This window comes from Salmo trutta, chromosome 4, assembly GCF_901001165.1.
Source record: "Salmo trutta chromosome 4, fSalTru1.1, whole genome shotgun sequence".
Lineage (NCBI taxonomy): Eukaryota > Metazoa > Chordata > Actinopteri > Salmoniformes > Salmonidae > Salmo > Salmo trutta.
Genome location: NC_042960.1, coordinates 3,147,046 through 3,166,510, shown reverse-complemented (window position 1 = coordinate 3,166,510; position 19,465 = coordinate 3,147,046). Strand labels below are relative to the sequence as shown.

The 19,465-nt window shown below is 42.6% G+C and overlaps 2 protein-coding genes and 3 non-coding genes across 6 annotated transcripts; 3 read left to right on the top strand and 2 right to left on the bottom strand.

Annotated features, from left to right (window-relative positions):
- Nucleotides 1–6,767: 6,767 nt before the first annotated feature.
- LOC115191669 (ladderlectin-like) lies at nucleotides 6,768–9,211 on the top strand. Of its 2 annotated transcripts, XM_029749497.1 has the most exons (9): nucleotides 6,768–6,898; nucleotides 7,104–7,191; nucleotides 7,286–7,336; nucleotides 7,454–7,510; nucleotides 7,761–7,824; nucleotides 8,098–8,188; nucleotides 8,353–8,478; nucleotides 8,732–8,831; nucleotides 8,948–9,211. In XM_029749497.1, the coding sequence occupies exons 2-9, from the start codon at nucleotides 7,131–7,133 to the stop codon at nucleotides 9,019–9,021; spliced, it is 624 nt and encodes a 207-aa protein (XP_029605357.1). In that variant the 5' UTR covers nucleotides 6,768–6,898; nucleotides 7,104–7,130; the 3' UTR covers nucleotides 9,022–9,211. The 2 variants fall into 2 exon arrangements, with proteins under 2 accessions (XP_029605357.1, XP_029605358.1); XM_029749498.1 differs by lacking the exon at nucleotides 7,761–7,824 and having other exon boundaries at nucleotides 8,097–8,188.
- A 6,440-nt stretch (nucleotides 9,212–15,651) lies between these two features.
- LOC115191579 (gastrula zinc finger protein XlCGF49.1-like) lies at nucleotides 15,652–16,257 on the bottom strand. Its single transcript, XM_029749367.1, has one exon. It carries the CDS (start codon nucleotides 16,255–16,257, stop codon nucleotides 15,652–15,654), a length of 606 nt encoding a protein of 201 aa, XP_029605227.1.
- A 1,678-nt stretch (nucleotides 16,258–17,935) lies between these two features.
- On the top strand, nucleotides 17,936–18,024 carry trnay-gua (transfer RNA tyrosine (anticodon GUA)). Its single transcript is given in 2 exon segments — nucleotides 17,936–17,972; nucleotides 17,989–18,024. It is a non-coding gene; the product is annotated as a tRNA-Tyr (tRNA).
- A 419-nt stretch (nucleotides 18,025–18,443) lies between these two features.
- Nucleotides 18,444–18,532, top strand: trnay-gua (transfer RNA tyrosine (anticodon GUA)). Its single transcript is given in 2 exon segments — nucleotides 18,444–18,480; nucleotides 18,497–18,532. It is a non-coding gene; the product is annotated as a tRNA-Tyr (tRNA).
- Nucleotides 18,533–18,859: 327 nt separating this feature from the next.
- On the bottom strand, nucleotides 18,860–18,931 carry trnae-cuc (transfer RNA glutamic acid (anticodon CUC)). Its single transcript has one exon. It is a non-coding gene; the product is annotated as a tRNA-Glu (tRNA).
- Nucleotides 18,932–19,465: the final 534 nt, after the last annotated feature.

Genomic DNA, 19,465 nt, shown 5'->3' with positions numbered 1-19,465 from the left:
CATCCTTTATAAGTTCCATTCTTCAAGAATCAATGGGTACATAGCATTAACTTATTAGTCCAAAAATGGATGTAGCAACAGCAGATTGCCCCTTCAATGTATGTTTATATATTGGAGGGACAAAAGCAGTAGACCAATTTCCATCCTGTATGGAATGTCTTTATCTTATTTCTTGAAAAGAAAATCCACATTTACAATAAATCTTTACTGACAACATGACATAGTAGATGACAACAGCCCAAGTCACACCTAGAGACATAGAACCATATGCCACACAGCCTCCACTCTTCTGGGAAGGCTTTCCACTAGATGTTGGACCATTGCTGCGGAGACTTGCTTCCATTCAGCCACAAGAGCATTAGTGAGGTCGGGCACGGATGTTGGGCGATTAGGTCTGGTTCGCAGTCGGCGTTCCAATTCATCTCAAAGGTGTTCAATGGGGTTGAGGTCAGGACTCTGTGCAGGCCAGTCAAGTTCATCCACACCGATCTCGACAAACCATTTCTGTATGGACCTTGCTTTGTGCACGGGGGCATTGTCATGCTGGAACAGGAAAGGGCCTTCCCCAAACTGTTGCCACAAAGTTGGAAGCACAGAATCGTCATTGTATGCTGTAGCGTTAAGAGTTCCCTTCACTGGAACTAAGGGGCTTAGCCCGAACCATGAAAAACAGCCCCGGACCATTATTCCTCCTCCACCAAACGTTACAGTTGGCACTATGAATTGGGGAAGAAGCGTTCTCCTGGCATCCGCCAAACCCAGATTCGTCCGTCCGACTGCCAGATGGTGAAGCGTGATTCATCACTCCAGAGAACGCGTTTCCACTGCTCCAGTCCAATGGCGGCGAGCTTTACACCACTCCAGCCAAAGATTGACATTGCGAATGGTGATCAAACTGACTTGTTGGAAAGGTGGCATCCTATGACAGTGCCAAGTTGAAAGTCACTGAGCTCTTCAGTAAGGTCATTCTACTGCCAATGTTTGTCTATGGATTTTATACACCTGTCAGTAACAAGTGTGGCTGAAATAGCCAAATCCACTAATTTGAAGGGGTGCCCACATACTTTTGTGTGTGTATATATACAGTGGGGGAAAAAGTATTTGATCCCCCGCTGATTTTGTACGTTTGCCCACTTACAAAGAAATTATCAGTCTATAATTTTAATAGTAGGTTTATTTGAACAGTGAGAGAGAATAACAACAACAACAATCCAGAAAAACACATGTCAAAAATGTTATAAAATGATTTGCATTTTAATGAGGGAAATAAGTATTTGACCCCTCTGCAAAACATGACTTAGTACTTGGTGGCAAAACCCTTGTTGGCAATCACAGAGGTCAGATGTTTCTTGTAGTTGGCCACCAGGTTTGCACACATCTCAGGAGGGATTTTGTCCCACTCCTCTTTGCAAATCTTCTCCAAGTCATTAAGGTTTCGAGGCTGACGTTTGGCAACTCGAACCTTCAGCTCCCTCCACAGATTTTCTATGGGATTAAGGTCTCTAGACTGGCTAGGCCACTCCAGGACCTTAATGTGCTTCTTCTTGAGCCACTCCTTTGTTGCCTTGGCCGTGTGTTTTGGGTCATTGTCATGCTGGAATACCCATCCACAACCCATTTTCAATGCCCTGAGTGAGGGAAGGAGGTTTTCACCCAAGATTTGACGGTACATGGCCCAGTCCATCATCCCTTTGATGTGGTGAAGTTGTCCTGTCCCCTTAGCAGAAAAACACCCCCAAAGCATAATGTTTCCACCTCCATGTTTGACGGTGGAGATGGTGTTCTTGGGGTCATAGGCAGCATTCCTCCTCCTCCAAACACGGCGAGTTGAGTTGATGTCAAAGAGCTCGATTTTGGTCTCATCTGACCACAACACTTTCAACAGTTGTCCTCTGAGTCATTCAGATGTTCATTGGCAGACTTCAGATGGGCCTGTATATGTATTCTTGAGCAGGGGGACCTTGCGGGCGCTGCAGGATTTCAGTCCTTCACGGCGTAATGTGTTACCAATTGTTTTCTTGGTGACTATGGTCCCAGCTGCCTTGAGATCATTGACAAGATCCTTCTGTGTAGTTCTGGGCTGATTCCTCACCATTCTCATGATCATTGCAACTCCACGAGGTGAGATCTTGCATGGAACCCCAGGCCGAGGGATATTGACAGTTCTTTTGTGTTTCTTCCATTTGCGAATAACCGCATCAAATGTTGTCACCTTCTCACCAAGCTGCTTGGCGATGACCTTGTAGCCCATTCCAGCCTTGTGTAGGTCTACAATCTTCTCCCTGACATCCTTGGAGAGCTCTTTGGTCTTGGCCGTGGTGGAGAGTTTGGAATCTGATTGATTGATTGCTTCTGTGGACAGGTGTCTTTTTTACAGGTAACAAGCTGCGGATAGGAGCACTCCCTTTAAGAGTGTGCTCCTAATCTCAGCTCATTACCTGTATAAAAGACACCTGGGAGCCAGAAATCTTTCTGATTGAGAGGGGTCAAATACTTATTTCTCTCATTATAATGCAAATCAATTTGTAACATTTTTGACATGCGTTTTTCTGGATTTTTGTCGTTATTCTGTCTCTCACGGTTCAAATAAAACACCCATTAAAATTATAGACTGATCCTTTTTTTGTCAGTGGGCAAACGTACAAAATTAGCAGGGGATCAAATACTTCCCCCCCCACTGTATATATATACTGTATACAGTGGTGATTTTGGCATGTAAATCTTGGTGGGGAAAAAAACAGTTAATTCAGCCTCATTTACTGCCTTTTAAAAAAGCATAGCTGATATGGCTGACTTGCTTAAACAAATGTGGTTTCTACTGACAATTGAGATGTACAAACTATGGCATAAGGGGGCGAGAAGCGGATAAGAGGCTATCCGTAATTTCGATTAAGACATTAACGAGGACGTTGTCAATATAACTATTTGTTCAGCACTTTTGAAATGTACAGTGACAGAATTCAAAACATGGGCCGTTCTTACAGTATTCTCCCTGTACATCAAGTCAGAACTGTACGATAAATATAGGGGGCATATAAGCAGACAATGAAAGCTCTTACAATATACAGGTTATCGGCTACATGTGCACCACCAAGTCAGAACAAATCAAATCAAACTTTATTTGTCACATGCGCCGAACACAACAAGTGTAGACCTTACCGTGAAATGCTTACTTACAAGCCCTTAACCAACAGAGCAGTTCAAGAAGAGTAAAGAAAATATGTACCTGTAACGCCCTGGCCATAGAGAGGGGTTTTTGTTCTTTATTTTGGTTAGGCCAGGGTGTTACATTGGGTGGGCGTTCTATGTTCCTTTTTCTATGTTTTTGTATTTCTTTGTTTTGGGCCGTGTGTGGCTCCCAATCAGGCACAGCTGAAGTTCGTTGTTGCTGATTGGGAGTCACACATAAGGAGCATGTTTTTCCTTTGGGTTTTGTGGGTAATTGTATTCTGTTAGTGTGTTTTCCTGACAGGACTGTTTCTGGTCGTTTTTGTTTCATTTTTGTAAAGTGTTCTCTTTTTGAATTAAAATTCTAATGATGAACACATCCTCTGCTGCACCTTGGTCTAATTCTGACGACAGCCGTTACAGTACCAAATAAACAAAAGTACAAAAATTATCAAAAGTAACACAATAACATAACTATAACGAGGCTATATACAGGGGTTCAGTGTGCATGGGTACAGGTTAGAGGTAATTTGTACATGTAGGTGGGGGTGAGGTGACTGCATAGATAATAAACAGCGTGTAGCAGCAGTGTACAAAACAAATTGGGGGGGGGCCTTTTGGTCCTAGACATGGCACTCTGGTACCACTTGCCGTGCAGTAGCAGAGAAAACTGTCTATGACTTTGGTGACTGGAGTCTCTGACAATTTGATGGGCTTTCCTCTGACACCACCTATTATATAGGTCCTGGATTGCAGGAAGCTTGGCCCCAGTGATGTACTGGGCCGTACGCACTACCCTCTGTAGCGCCTTACGGTCAGATGCCGAGCAGTTGCCATAACAGGTGGTGATGCAACCGGTCAGGATACTCTTGATGGTGCAGCTGTCTAACTTTTTGAGGATCTGGGGACCCATGCCCAATGTTTTCAGTCTCCTGAGGGCAAAACGGTTTTGTCGTGCCCTTTTCACGACTGTCTTGGTGTGTTTGGACCATGACAGCTCGTTGGTGATGTGGACACCAACAGTAGACTAAATTAAGTGGGGGAAAAATACCAAATTATTAGGGTGAGGCACATGGGCTACTAACATCTTACTACACAACATACTTAGTATTACTTTCTTAGCTACAGTATACATATCTCTCTGTCATATTACATCATTTATGTAGCAGCATACAAGACATTTTTGGACTCAATACTCATTGTTGAATTTGTGATTTCCAACTTGTGTAATGTTTATGTCCAATGGCCGATGAGCACTGATATGTTTATTCTATCATATCTCTTCATTATTTCTCATCATATGACAAGGACTAAAAAGGATTTGTTAGTAGTTATCGACTTGATTCATGATGATGACTGTTAGCGAAGATTTTGAAAGTATGATGTTGTCAAGATCAGTCCAATCAAAGCTACTGTAGATATAACTTGATTTGATGTAATTTTATCTGTGGACAATGACCTTGAGCCTTCTTGGATGGGCACTTCTAATGTAACTATGGCAGCACCCAAGGGGCTATCAGCCTCAGAAATTGCATCCCAAATAAATGCTTCACAGAGTTCAAGTAACAGACACATGTCAACATCAACTGTTCAGATGAGACGAGGAGTGAATTAGGCATTCATGGTCAAATTGTTGCAAAGAAACCACTACTAAAGGACACCAATTAGAAGAGACTTGCTTGGGCCAAAAAACACGAGCAATGGACATTAGACCAGTGGAAATCTGTCCTTTGGTCTGATGAGTCCAAATGTGAGATTTATGGTTCTAACCGCCGTGTCTTTGTGAGACGCAGAGTAGGTGAACAGATGATCTCCGCATGTGTGGAGCATGGAGGAGGAGGTGTGATGGTGCTTTGCTGGTGACACTGTTGGGGATTTATTTAGGATTCAAGGCACACTTTAACCAGCATGGCTACCCCATCATTCTGCAGGGATACGCCATCCCATTTGGTTTGCGCTAAGTGGGACTATCATTTGTTTTTCAACAGGACAATGACCCAAAACACACCTCCAGGCTGTGTAAGGGTTATTTGACCGAGAAGGAGAGTGATGGAGTGCTGCATCAGATGACCTGGGCTCCACAATCACCCGACCTCAACCCAATTGAGATGGTTTGGGATGAGTTGGACTGAAGAGTGAAGGAAATGCAGCCAACAAGAGCTCAGCATTTGTGGGAACTCCTTCAAGACGGTTGGAAAAGCTTGCTTTTCAGTCCAGGAGTAGGTTTAATCTGTGTCTAGGAAACCAACCCAAACAGATTAGTTTTCAATCTATGGTGTTTTACATCTCCCCTAATATACTTTACCAACTCAGTGGCCTTGTGGTTAGTGTGTCTGCCCTGAAGTTGGAAGGTTTGGTGTTCAATTGCTGGCTGAGTCATACAAAAATCTGGACCCAATTCATCTCTGCTTGGCATTCAGCATTAAGGAGATAGATTAGGGTTTAGGCCTTGCAATAGACTAGCATCTTTTCCAAGCTGCTTCACACTGCAGAAACAGGAGATAGGCTCCTGCTCCTATGAGACGTTCTGGCTTGCAGAAGCCAAGGCTACTTACTCACAGAGTGAGATGTGGTGGAACCTTAATTGGGGAGGACGGGCTCATAGTAATGGCTGGAAACACATGGTTTCCATGGGTCTGTTACCATTCCAGTCACCACATATTGATGATACATTTTAAGTTAGTCTGAAACAGAATATTTTTTCATGTCCGACCCACTCCTTGGATGTCATCAAGTCAGTTAAGGAAGCAGTTTATGGTCAGCAAAGAATTAAAGGTGATCTCCAGGGCACCGTTCCAGACATGATCACAATAAAGACATTGTTATTATTTTACCACCACTTACTGGAACACAGTAAGTGACATTGATAAAGGCTGTATTTTAATTCCTAATCCGGCAGCCTGGTCTCAAAGACTAGACGTAACATAGTGAACCCAAATTACTATGATATGTTACATTTGGTATGGTTACATAAGACAGAAGGTTACTTCAGGAAAAAACGAAAGGAGGGTGGTTGGTGAAAAATTTAAGTAGGGTGGTTGGTCAGGGTGGATGAGTGGGGTTATAACATGAATGTCTAGCAACCCAAAGGATGTGTGTTCAAATCTTATCATGGACAACTTTACCATTTGAGCTAATTAGCAAATACTTACTACTTTTTAGCTATGTAGCAACTACTTAGCATGTTAGCTAACCCTTCCCCTAAACTTAAGCTTTTAACCTATCTCCTAACCTCTAACATGACTAACGTTAGCAACCTAGCTAACATTAGCAACCTAGCTAAACTGAGCCACTTAACTAACATTAGCCATAACAAATTGGAATTCGTAACATATGTTTTGCAAATTCATAACATTCTACGAATTGCAATTCATAACATATCATACACATTTTTATTCATACCATATAATATGAAACGGATGATGGACATCCACAAATTAAAACGAAACGTAACATATCATACTAATGGGAGTGTCCTGGATGTACTTTTACTATGTTATGTCTACCCCCGAGTCCAGGTTGAATCTTGAATTTATCATGTGAAGTATAAACACAAAGCCATAAAGTGTCAAAGTCCAATGCTGTTTCGTCATTCACTGCACGTGCATAAGTGAAAGTTTGCGGGACACAACAGTGTATAAAGAGAGTACGAATCTCCACTCATCAGTCCATCACTGGCCAACCTGAGGAAGAGTACCTGAAGAAAACAGTGATTTATCTACTACAAAAGGTAGCAACTGTTGCCTAGTGTCGACTCATTCAACTTGGCTTATTTTCTCTCCCTTTCTCCGTTTAGATGTATGTATTTACTGTGGTGGTGATGAACTTTTAGCTAGATTTTTAAGGTTGTTTTGTGTGGTGAGTGATAGTCTGAAATGATTGTGTATCATTCTCTCTAGTTGATTCTCCAACACGTTCTCTCCCTTTTCATCCAGACAAGCAGCACCACCATCATCACCACCATGAAGGTTCTGATCATCTTTGCACTACTTTGTGTCGCCCTCTCTGCTAGGGCAGCAGCAGGTAAGACAGCCAAATACTCAACAATGTCACTAATACAGCACAGGGTAATTCATTGTTACTGAAAAATGACAATAGTTGTGTTTTTCCCTTTAAGTTCCTGTGGAGAGCGATGCTGTGGCGGTAGAAGAGCCAAAAAGTGCCCCAGGTTTGTAGCTCTAATTATGTTTGTATTGAGAGCAGTAATAGACCACTGAATCAACACCTCTCCCAATTCCCAGTTGAATGAAAGTCAAATTGATTTCCTTGTTCCATGTTTCTACAGAGGAGGCTGTTGAGGTTGAGGCTCCTGCAGCAGAAGAGAAGCTGAGTGACGGCCCAGGTCAGTTCTTCTCTGTGGGATTTAATCAAGCAGGAGCAACAATGTCTCTTGTGGCGCATCACCTCATTTGAGCATCACCTCATTTCCTGATCAATAACAATTTCTTCACATTGGTACAAAACAAATTAATTAAACTACAGGTCACGTATAAAATATTAGCTATGAAAATAAATATATTGAATCTACATCTCATCGTCGGTGATTTGCTGGTGGCTTTCAAAGTGATATTCTTGTCTAATTATGTGTTTAGGTGTCTTTTCAGAAGCTGAGATTGAGGCAGTTGAGGTGGTTGCAGCAGCACCTAAAGATAAAGCTAGGGACTCTCCATGATGAATGATATTAAGTTAACCATCACTGGTTCTACTATTGATGCCTGTGTACACCGTGCAATGCATGGTCACAATGAAATAATGTTTTGGTTTCCCATCAGCAGGGAGGGAAAAAACACCAGCATGACTAAATAAACATTCATGTTTTACATTATGAGATCAAACGTTTTACTTTGGAAAGTTCATACTCCTGTCAATATCAACTCCTTGGTATTACGATGTCAAATCATTGTTATATTTTATCTTCGTCTTCACAGCGGCACGCAGGTTCTGCCCTGACGGATGGTTCAGCTACCAGTCCAAGTGTTACATGTTTGTGAACACTCCTCGGTCCTGGTTCGGAGCCGAGGTAACGCACTCCTCAATGTAATATATTTAGTGTCTAAAATCTTGAAGTGATTTGTAATGTCTGTAATGTCACTACAAGGGAGCTCAACCCTTTTGTTCATGTGCAGGCCTACTGTGTGAGTGTGTGCACGTGTCTCACCCCTCGCCTCCCCGCTCTTCTTTCAGGAACATTGCAATGAACTGGACGCCAGCCTGGCCTCCGCCAGCTCCTCCCCCGAGTATCGTTACCTGCAACAGATAACCAGAACAGCCAACAGAGCCACCGCCTGGATCGGTGGATTCTACCTCCAGGTGAGAGAAAGGGTCGCCCTGAAAACCTCCTCCATCTAAGCATATGTAGCGCCCCAAGTTTTTCTGGCAGTGACCGGTCAAGAAACAATTCCGGGTCCTAGAGTTTTTCCCTCAGAGCACATGGCCGGGAAACACTCTGGGCCTTGTGTTTAAATAGCTTCTGATATTTTAATCATGCAGCTAGGTATGATATCAGATCTGTTAGTGGTAAGGGACAGTTGTGTAGCTAAGTCTTATGACTCTGTTTACTCAGGGAACTTGGATGTGGATCGACCGCTCAGGAATGTATTACACCAACTGGTACAGCCAGAGCACCGCAACCAGCAACTCCTGCATGTACCTGCAATCTGCTGGTAAGACATGAACCTAAAGATGTTACCTGAAAAGTAATGACAGGTAGCATAGTCCCAGAACTGTAAGCCGATGAAATGACCGACATTACTTTTTTTTGTCGTTTTTCCTTTGGTAGTGGGCCAGGGGTGGAGGAACCTCGGATGTGGCGGACAATTACCATTCATCTGCGTGCACAACTATCGCTGTTAGTCAACATTGCGAAGATACTGTTAATTGCTTGACACCTTTTCTAACTGCTTTCAACATGTGCTTTGTTTACTGACTGCAAGTGACTTTAAGTGTTCGCCAAAGGGCTAAATGTGATGCAATTTCAAATGTAATTGCCCATTTATGTACCTCAACCTTTATTATTTTCCAGTAATAAACATTTTTTAAAGTACTACGACATTGTATAGGCTGGTACTTTCTGGAAGATGGCAGTATTGTCTAAGACCGGCTCTGGCCTTTAAAAAGGTACATTTGCTTTTTAATTCTACGCATGAATGAATTTGACTTGACCATATAAAAGAGATGAGTAGAAAGGATTTGAGACGAGGACAAAAAGACTGGAGGATCCTCAATTTATTGAGCCTCAATTTACCCATTTATCGAGATCTGTCTTGGGCTTGACATCTTCATACTGTACATGGTAGAAAAGTGAGCCGTAAAATAACCTAATCTCAAAATATACATTTACATTTACATTTAAGTCATTTAGCAGACGCTCTTATCCAGAGCGACTTACAAATTGGTGCATTCACCTTATGATATCCAGTGGAACAACCACTTTACAATAGTGCATCTAAATCTTTTAAGAAGGGGGGGGGGGGGGGGGTTAGAAGGATTACTTTATCCTATCCAGGTATTCCTTAAAGAGGTGGGGTTTCAGGTGTCTCCGGAAGGTGGTGATTGACTATGGTGGGGTAACTAACTTTAGAATTCATAGAAGATAAAATGGCTCCTTTTTATAAGTTGTTCTATTCAAACAAAGCTTTTTACAATGAACGTAGATCATACACAACCTGGAGAAATTGCAACTAGTTCTTCTCATTGAAACAATATTTATTTTCACAATGACAGCTGACAACTTGTTAAACTCAAATTCTGATGCACATTTCTGGTTGTCATTGACATGACTATTATCATGGATAAATGTCACAGAAAAACCATACATCTCAAGGGTCAATTTATATACATCTTGTAATAACTTACCTCATGTCAAAAGTCCACTAATGCCACTAATGAAAATGAGGAATGGGTAGGCCTATACTGTCACCTACTGGGCTCCATTGGCATAAATGAGCAAGAGCAAAGGGAGTTGATTGAACTACTGTAGTAGGCTGGCTACACCTATAAAATAAAATAATTCGGCGTTCTACTGTTATCAATATAATTTACTAACCAATTAAAAGGAACTCTGGGAACTCACATCTGTCCAATCACCCGGCCAATGTTTTTAAAAAGTTACCTGATCATTTTTCGGCAATTAAATTGTTTTAAATGGGGTGGCAGGTAACCTAGTGGTTAAAACGTTGGGCCAGAAACTGAAAGGTTGCTAGATCGAATCCCTGACCTGACAAGATCTGTATCTGTCGTTCTGCTCCTAAACAAGACAGTTAACCTACTGTTCTAGGCTGTAAGAATAAATAATAATTTGTTCTTAAAACTGTCTTGCCTACTTTAAAAAAATTGCTAATGAATAGAATGGGTGTTTAATTAACTTGAGTGGGGATGCCATTCTATTTATATGCGTTTAATTCGATCAGTTAACTTTTTCAAAACTAGGCCTAGGCATTCAGCATATGGTATATTTTTTATTTTTGTGGAGGGGGTAATTGTCTAAGGCAGTTGTTCCCAAACATTTTACAGTCCCGTACCCCTTCAAACATTCAACCTCCAGCTGCTAGCACCAGGGTCAGCAAAACTCAAATGTTGTTTTTGGCCATCATTGTAAGCCTGCCACACACAAACTATACAACAAATGTATTAAACATGAGAATGAGTGTGAGTTTTTGTCACAACCCGGCTCGTGGGAAGTGACAAAGAGCTCTTATAGGACCAGGGCACAAATAATAATACAATAATTATCAATAATTTTGCTCTTTCTTTAGCCATCTTACATATAAAACCTTATTTGTTCATCAAACATTGTGAATAACTCACCACCTTGACATTGTCTGTAAGCTTGAGTTCATTTACAAACAAAAACATCATACAATGATGGAAAGACCTGTATGTTGTCCTAATGCAGACAGAAAAGAGCACCAACTTCTTAATCATAGCCTCAATTTTGTCCCGCACATAGAATATAGTTGTGGAGAGTCCCTGTAATCTAGACTCAGATCATTCAGGTGAGAAAAAAACTCGTCATCATGCTTCCTGACTGTTGGCTCCTGAGATTCCTCTGTTGCTGTGGAGGTCCTCTTTGCTGCCTGTCCTTTCAACCATTCTGCAGCCATCTGTAACAACACATTCATACTGCTCTAAATAACAATAACCAGGCCATTTCATGAAAACAATAGAGTGGTATAGTTTGGCACACACTCAGACACTCTCTAAAGGTGACATACCTTGGTGATGAACTCATCTTCTCTCTTGGTCTTTCTGGCCCAGAGGTTTGTGACCTTGTCATACCAGCGCTGCTCCCCGAGCTCCTGACAAACCCTCAACTGTTCATTCTCTATGCACATCATGGCCATGTTCTGGTGGAGCTGATCGTCCAGCTTTTCCCCTTTCACAAAGTCCTGAATGCGCTTCAGGCAGGGGAAGCTTTCCTCCATGTTGGCTGAGGTCACTCCAATGGTCACCACAAGGCACATCAGCTTGTAGAGTTCTGGTAGTGGGTTCTTCTGGGACCGGATGAAACAGATCCATTCACAGAGTTTGTGGCTGTCCTGCTGCTGTCCTTGGCCTGTGTAGAACGCCTTCAGGTCCACTCTGAGCCTGTTCATGTTGAAGAAGCCCCCGTAGAGCTTCGCCAGGCTATCCAACACGTCTGTTGCGAAATGGATGTTAATGTCAGTGAACTTCGCTGGATCCAGCAGCTCGAGGAAGCGTAGGTCATCCAGATGTGCGTAACAAACCTGGATCTGAGAGATGAGGGTTTCCAGAGCTACGTAGTACACAGCCTTGAAGTGTGTCAGAGGGTCTAAGTCATCCGTCCACTTGAAACTCTCGCATGGATGTTGAGCCAAACTCTCAGCCTTCTGGTAGACGCTGTCGAAGGCAGAGTCAGAGTTCTTGCTCTGGATGTGTTGAACCAGCTCCTCGATGCTAGCTTTGCAGGCTGCCACATTCATTGCTTTGTGCTTCAGAGTGTCAAAAGGAACATCAATGTTGGGGAAAACCTGCTCTTAGGTGAAGAGCTGGAACACAAACGGGAAATCCTCAAGTTTCGAAACAAGATTGTTTGCTTCATAGGATGATTCGCCATTTAACCAATCCATGTTCCCAATGTGGTTGATGGTGTCGTAAAATGCGTGGTAGGTGTTCGCCACTTCACTGAGGACGTCCAGTGGCAGTCGGTCAGCATTCACCTCGCTCCAAGTTTCATTGAAGAACCTCAGTCGGTGGGGAACAAAAATGAGGGGAACGGTATCAACTTCAGTCAACAGTGCTGAGACGGTGTGAGTAGGAGTTGACGAAGACAGTGTTGTGGGCCATCTCCCTCACTTTTTCCATCTGCATGTTTAGCTCGTGCGCAGACACGGCCCATCCATTGTAAGACTGTACCACAACTTTTTTCTTTTCGCAGTCATGGTCGGCCATTTCCATACATATAAGGTCAGAACCCCCCCTTCTTCGTGCAGATGGAATCCCAGGAAATACTCCTGAATTGATCCTGAGTTGTCTACGTACTGAACCATGATGGAGCGTTGCCATTCCCAGCCGGAGGCGTCCTGGCGTTCATCGATTTGCAGTGCAAAGAAAGGGGCTTTTCTGATCTCTGCTTTTATCTCACCCAGAAGAGCTTCGGCACTGCATGCAATCAGGTCGTTGACATTTGTTAAACCATTAGATTCTTCTTGTTTACTCACAAATTCACTAAACTCGGGTGAGAGTGTGCTGCTCCGCTCGTGAAGAAATACAAGCATTTCATGGGGGAGGGACCCACCATTGTATTTATAAAAATCCCTGAATGCCATATCCTCACTTCCACCCAAATAGAGTGCAGCAAGGAGTAGCTTCTTTAACTATTCTGTTTTTACACACTTGGGCATAGTGCTTTTTCAGCTGATTTCTAGAATTCCTATACATTGCTTGAATGGCCAGGTACTTCAAGATGAACCTATGTCTCAATTCCTTTTTGGCCGAATATGAGGTTGTAGAATCAAGTTCTCCACACACATGCTGTCCACTTGAAATACTGTTGGCACATTAATTTTCGTAACTACTTCAGATTTGTGTTTGGGGGCAGGCGGGTTAACACACTTACTGTAGCAATTTAAATCACATTTCAGAAACTATGCAGCACAGGAGGCTGCTGGCACCTTAATTGTGGAATGGTATCAAATACATCAAATGCATGGTTTGATGCCATACCATTCACTCAGTTCCAGACATTATTATGAGCCGTCCTCCCCTCAGCAGCCTCCAATGCTATGCACCACCAATGAATTCCAGCCCCAGACTGGAAACTCCTGGCCACCATTTTTATTTAATCTCCACAGATACTCCCAGGACAGCCCAGGCTACAACCAAAGAGGAGACGAAAACCACAGAGAATGAACACACTGCAATCTGTAAACTATCCTATAGCAACACAACTGGATTGGAATTTCCCTGAAACAAATTATATGTATATTGTTAGCCATGATGACAACTTTGTGGTTGGCTTCCCTGTTAATGGTTGGGTAGTGTGAGATCTTTTGGCTGCAGAGATCTTGGTCAGGTTGAGATCTTCATCCTCAACCTGACCATGACTGGCTATGAATGAGATCCTCTACAATCTGAATATCCCTATGATTGTGAAGTTTAACATCCCTGAGGTGCCACTTGGAGCGTTGCTGGTGTCCTTTTTGGTATTCCTCTGGATTGCAGGTCCACTGTTCCAGTACTATATCTCTGTGGAGGTCTACCTTGCGGATAAGCTACCATTAGCTAGAGTAATTTTGCAAACTAAAACATTATAGCTTGCTAGTTGTAATAAAAGCTGTTAACCGTGTACTAGCTACTTGCATAGATAGCACGTCATACCACGAGGACAGTAAGCTAGCGTTAGCTATCAAGTTAGCTAGCTCAGGTTAGCTAGTGAGGCTTTTCAATTAGTTACTGCAGTGTCTGTATTTATCTACATTGCTTGCTATCACATTAATTGTACATTTTATGTACAATTAATACATCATCAGAATGTCATACATCATCAGAACCCAAAATATACGTTTTTTTTACCCCAATGTTTATAAACAAAGTAAATGTAAACAAACACTAGATGGCCTCAAAACATGGTTAAAACTATAATTTTGATATCACGGTTGGTCAGTCCTTGCATCCATAGCTTCTGTCTATGAATTTGAGAGTTGGTACATTACTTCAGCCCCTTCCTTATGCTTTTTACCGAAAACAGGGGTGGCTAGGACGCTTTGTTATTGTTTCAATTGCTGATTACAGCTTCAATATGAAAATGAAAGAAATAAAAAGTTATTCTAGTAATACATAATACCCAGATAAAGTGAAATACGTATTGTCAAAAATTGTTTTCCCAATGAAATGCAGCAGTATATATTATGCTTTATATGTGGACAGAATACAATATTTTATCATTACAACGTAGAAGCATGGATTGGATATAGTGTACACAGTGAATACCAGCTGCTTTGTCGAAATTACATTTGTTAAAACAAACAAATAAAATATATGTAGGCTAATATTTGTAGTAGAGTAAAAAGGGTCAGTAGGGAAAACGACCTTGATCAGAATAAACTTTGTTTTCACTAGCCACAATGTCACAACTGGCTATATCGTAACAATGTATGTATTTTCATTTTTGCTCTTCATGTTAAGGTTAGGGTTAGGCATAAGGATAGCAGTGTGGTTAGGTTTAAAATCAAAATGTAAGAAGAGAAATTGTAGAAACTGGAGGGTTTATGACTTTGTAGCTGTGGAAGCTAGTGACGACCAATAAACTTTGAGTGAAACATAACTCAACAGGGGGAGATCTATTTCTGTCCAATCAGAACGTGAAGGGGTGATTTGGCTTTGTGTGTCAATCCCCTCACACTATTGTTACCGCCACAGTAATGATAGAAGTTGTAGTAGTCACTGTCGATGTACTTCGTAATGGTGCAAATTAAAATATCAGCTAAAATTGAACTAAACATTGACCAAATTACCTAAAATAACAATGTGATATTATAAGAAAAAACAATAAATGTATGCACAGATCAATCTGTCCCACACACATGTAGACACTTTACTCGAGACACTTAAGTCTCCTCAACAAAGCAATAGAATACGCAGAGTTCAACAAACTTGGTTTTAGGTTTAGAATTTCCCCCATGATAGCACAAGACCACTAGCATGGGCACCAGTCTGTTTAGCTAACGTTCCACTCGTTGTACTCTGTGCCATTGCCAAACAATAACGTTATTTCCAACAACAAATCAGCAACTCCTCGCAAAATCCAGCTGCATATTAAACGCTGAGATTGAAGAAAGGCCAGTGTCTATGGCCCATAGCACAAGGAGTGGAACGTTAGCTAAACAGACTGGTACCCAGACTACAGGACCACAACATTCTAGTCAGAACGCAGATTAGAATGTTACGGCCATGGAACATTTGGTGCCAACAAGTAAACATAGACGGTAGTTTGTTGCAGTTACTCTGTATATCTACAGCTCTTTAATCTTTACACAAGTGTTTCTCCAGGCAGTGTTTCTGAGTGAAACACTTGCCACACCGCTCACAGCCAAAGGGCTTCTCCCCAGTGTGAACCCTCTTGTGAGTTTTAAGGTTACAGAGGTAGGCAAAGCTCTTGCCACAGTAGTTGCAGATGAACGGACGCTCCCCCGTGTGAGTAAACTGGTGGGTCTTAAGAGTTTGTTTCGTACTGAAAGCCTTCCCGCATATCTCGCAGCCAAAAGCCCTGCTGTGACTGGTGGAGTGTGCGATGAGAGCTTTCTTATTGTGAAACGTCTTGCCGCACGCCTCGCAGTCCAACCTTGTGCCGAAGCCGTGAGCTGCCACCATGTGATTCTTCAGGCTCTGGGCGTGGCAGAACGCCTTGCCACACTCCCCGCACTCGTGATTCCCCTCCCCTCCCCTGTGACAGAGCTGGTGCTTCTTGAGGTTGTTAATCTGGGAGAAACCCTTGCCGCACTGTTTGCAGACGAACGGCCTCTCCCTCGTGTGAACCCGCTCGTGGATTATCACCTGGCTACGGTAGTTGAAGCGTTTGTTGCAGTATGAACAGGCGTGCATTTCCCTGCCCGTGAGGTGGTCGACCATCTTGTTTTCTGCGACACTGGGGGTGAAGCCGACGGTGTCGCTCTCTGACCACGGCTCAGACTTGACCCACATCTCCAGCTCCTCGCTGAAGCCTTGGCTGGTGTCTTCTTCCTTGGGCTCTGCTGTGGAGCTGTGGTACGCCTCTGACTGGCTCTCGTCCATGGCCTGGAAATCATCTTCTAGGGACAGGCCACCTGCAGAAACAGTGAGAGTGAAGTGACGGTTTTGGAGCATTTGTTGACAATGACAACATAGCTTAGTGGGAAGTATCAGAACAACATGCGTTTTAACATTCAAGTTAGTTTTCATTTAAAGTCAGCTTTAACATAAGATAAGATAGATAAGCTAATTACTGGTTTATCCCTGTTGGGAAATGTTGGTTGCGGCTCTGTGCATACATAAAAGCACATATTCAAACAGAGATGGGGCAGTAAACGCAGGTAGAAAAAATGCAGTTCACACAACAGAACACTGTCAACATGATCACAGTGTTGGTAGTATTGTCAGACATAACTACCATTTCCTTCTCCACCGATAATGATGTGCTCTGCTTCCTCCGGGTGACTAGCCTCCACAACCTCCTCCGGCCTGTCCTCACCTTTAGGGTCTGGTTGTATAAAATGATCTGTTTCACGTCAGGACACTGCAACAAATAGGAGGTTAAACGTTTAAACTAACATTATACCACTTCTATACCATACAAGCCATTGCACTCCAAAGCTAACGTTGTATGTGAACACAAACTGAACAAAATGAACTTCGTATTTTAGATCAATACTTTTCTCTCTTACAGACGGGGGTTTCTAACGTCATATGAAAACATGTACTGCTACACTCGCTATTCATTGGTTGTCAATATACCGTTAAGGCTAAAAAGTGGTCAATTTGGTAAAACAAGAACATAATGAGAGGTGTTGTTCCATCCTAGTCTTATAATTAATTGATACAATACACCATCCATATAGCTAAGCCAACATTGACATGCAGCAGTTCAAGGACCAGACACCATAAATATGAGTGTAAATCAACTTCCTCCTTCACTGTTCTGCGCTGCGGTGCACTGGTTTCTCCCACTTCGATGGCAGCATCCACTCCATAGTGCCTCTCGCTCAGAACCAACTGTTTGCCCGGAAACCACTGGTCCCCCAGGGCTTTACTATTCCCTGCACACAACAATACAACGGTGATGTAGGCTACTTATAGTGACTTTTTACATGCATGATTACACAGAGCTAGCTACAGTCAATATAAGAGAACATCGTCACACTCAACGTACGGATCTCGTCGCAAAGCTGAACTTCTAAAGATATATCAACAGAAGAGGTGACCCGCTTTGGTCTCTCGGTCCCGAGCTCGATTTGCATACAGTGCAATGCCTTCCGAAGAGCGTCGTTCTCTCCCTGTTGTCGGAATATCTCCGAGAATAGAAGGGCAGAACTGTAATCGAACAGATTTGTAATCTCTGCAACGGCAGACGTCGTCAGCGTCTCCATAATTGAAGAAAGTTGCGCCTGGAAAGACCCGTTTGTAGTCATTTCGGCAGTTCTGACGAGCTCTCAATACACGGAAATCTCACGATGGCTGAATGATCGACGTTGATCAACATCCGGTAGAAAAGACAAAACTCAATGCTACGGTACAAACATGTACCTTTTGCTCCCAAAGGTTTCTCCATGTCCCTTCGATAGCTCAGTTGGTAGAGCGGAGGACTGTAAAACGCAAAATGCTGGAATCCTTAGGTCGCTGGTTCAAATCCGGCTCGAAGGAGGACACTTTTTCTACCTCACCAATGCGCCCCCATAAATATTTTTACCAGTTGTTCGCACTGGTACATAGAGAATAATATGTGCATTTCCAGTTTCCTTAAAAAATTGTCTAGGTGTACGAATCCAATCATACAGAAGATTTCAAAACCCTTCCAAGTTTTCCCACAATTCCCCACATTCGATAGCTCATTTGAAAGAGCGGAGGACTGTAGAACACTAAATGCTGAAATCCGGCTCGAAGGAGGACCCTTTTCCTACCTCATAAATGCGCCTAAAAGATATACATTTGCCTGTTGTTCGCACATTCCCCGAAAGAGAATAAAACGTGCATTTCCAGTTTCCAAATTAAGAAAGAACCCAAGTGAACTCACAGCAGAATTCAGAAAACCTAGATAATCCACAATTCTAAATTTTCGTTGTTCTTCGATAGCTCAGTTGGTAGAGCGGAGGACTGTAGAACACTAAATGCTGAAATACTTAGGTCGCTGGTTCAAATCCGGCTCGAAGGAGGATGTTTTTGTCAAAAATGTAGCATTACTCAAAAATACACAATCATTTATAATATATTGTAAAAGTGGTATGTTGCAACGTAAAATGATAGCTGTATTTAATAACCTACTAAATTTGTTGTGACAGGTTGAACAAGTAAAGACTAGGTCCCTGACCGGGAATTGAACCCGGCCCGCGCGGTGAGCGCACCGAATCCTAACCACTAGACCACCAGGGAAGGATACCGCAAAGCAAATCGGTTCACAATTTGAAATGGTACATATGTGCAATGACCGACAAAAATCATTGTGACAGGTTGCACAAGTAAACAGGTCGCAAAAGATTAGTTCCCTGACCGGGAATCGAACCCGGGCCGCGGCGGTGAGAGCGCCGAATCCTAACCACTAGACAACCAGGGAAGGATAGAGCAGTACAAATCGGTTTGCAATTTGAAATGGTACATACAGTTGAAGTCGGAAGTTTACGTACACTTATGTTGGAGTCATTAAAAGTTGTTTGTCAACCACTCCACACATGTCTTGTTTAACAAACTATAGTTTTGGCAAGTCGGTTAGGACATGTACTTTGTGCATGACACAAGTCATTTTTCCAACAATTGTTTACAGACAGATTATTTCACTTGTAATTCACTGTATCACAAATCCAGTGGGTCAGAGGTTTACATACACTAAGTTGGCTGTGCCTTTAAACAGCGTGGAAAATTCCCGAAAATGATGTCATGGCATTAGAAGCTTCTGATAGGCTAATTGACATCATTTGAGTCAATTGGAGGTGTACCTTGTAGATGTATTTCAAGGCCTACCTTTAAACTCGGTGCCTCTTTGCTTGACGTCACGGGAAAATCAAAAGAAATCAGCCAAGACCTCAGAAAACAATTGTAGACCTCCACAAGTCTGGTTCATCCTTGGGAGCAATTTCCAAACGCCTGAAGG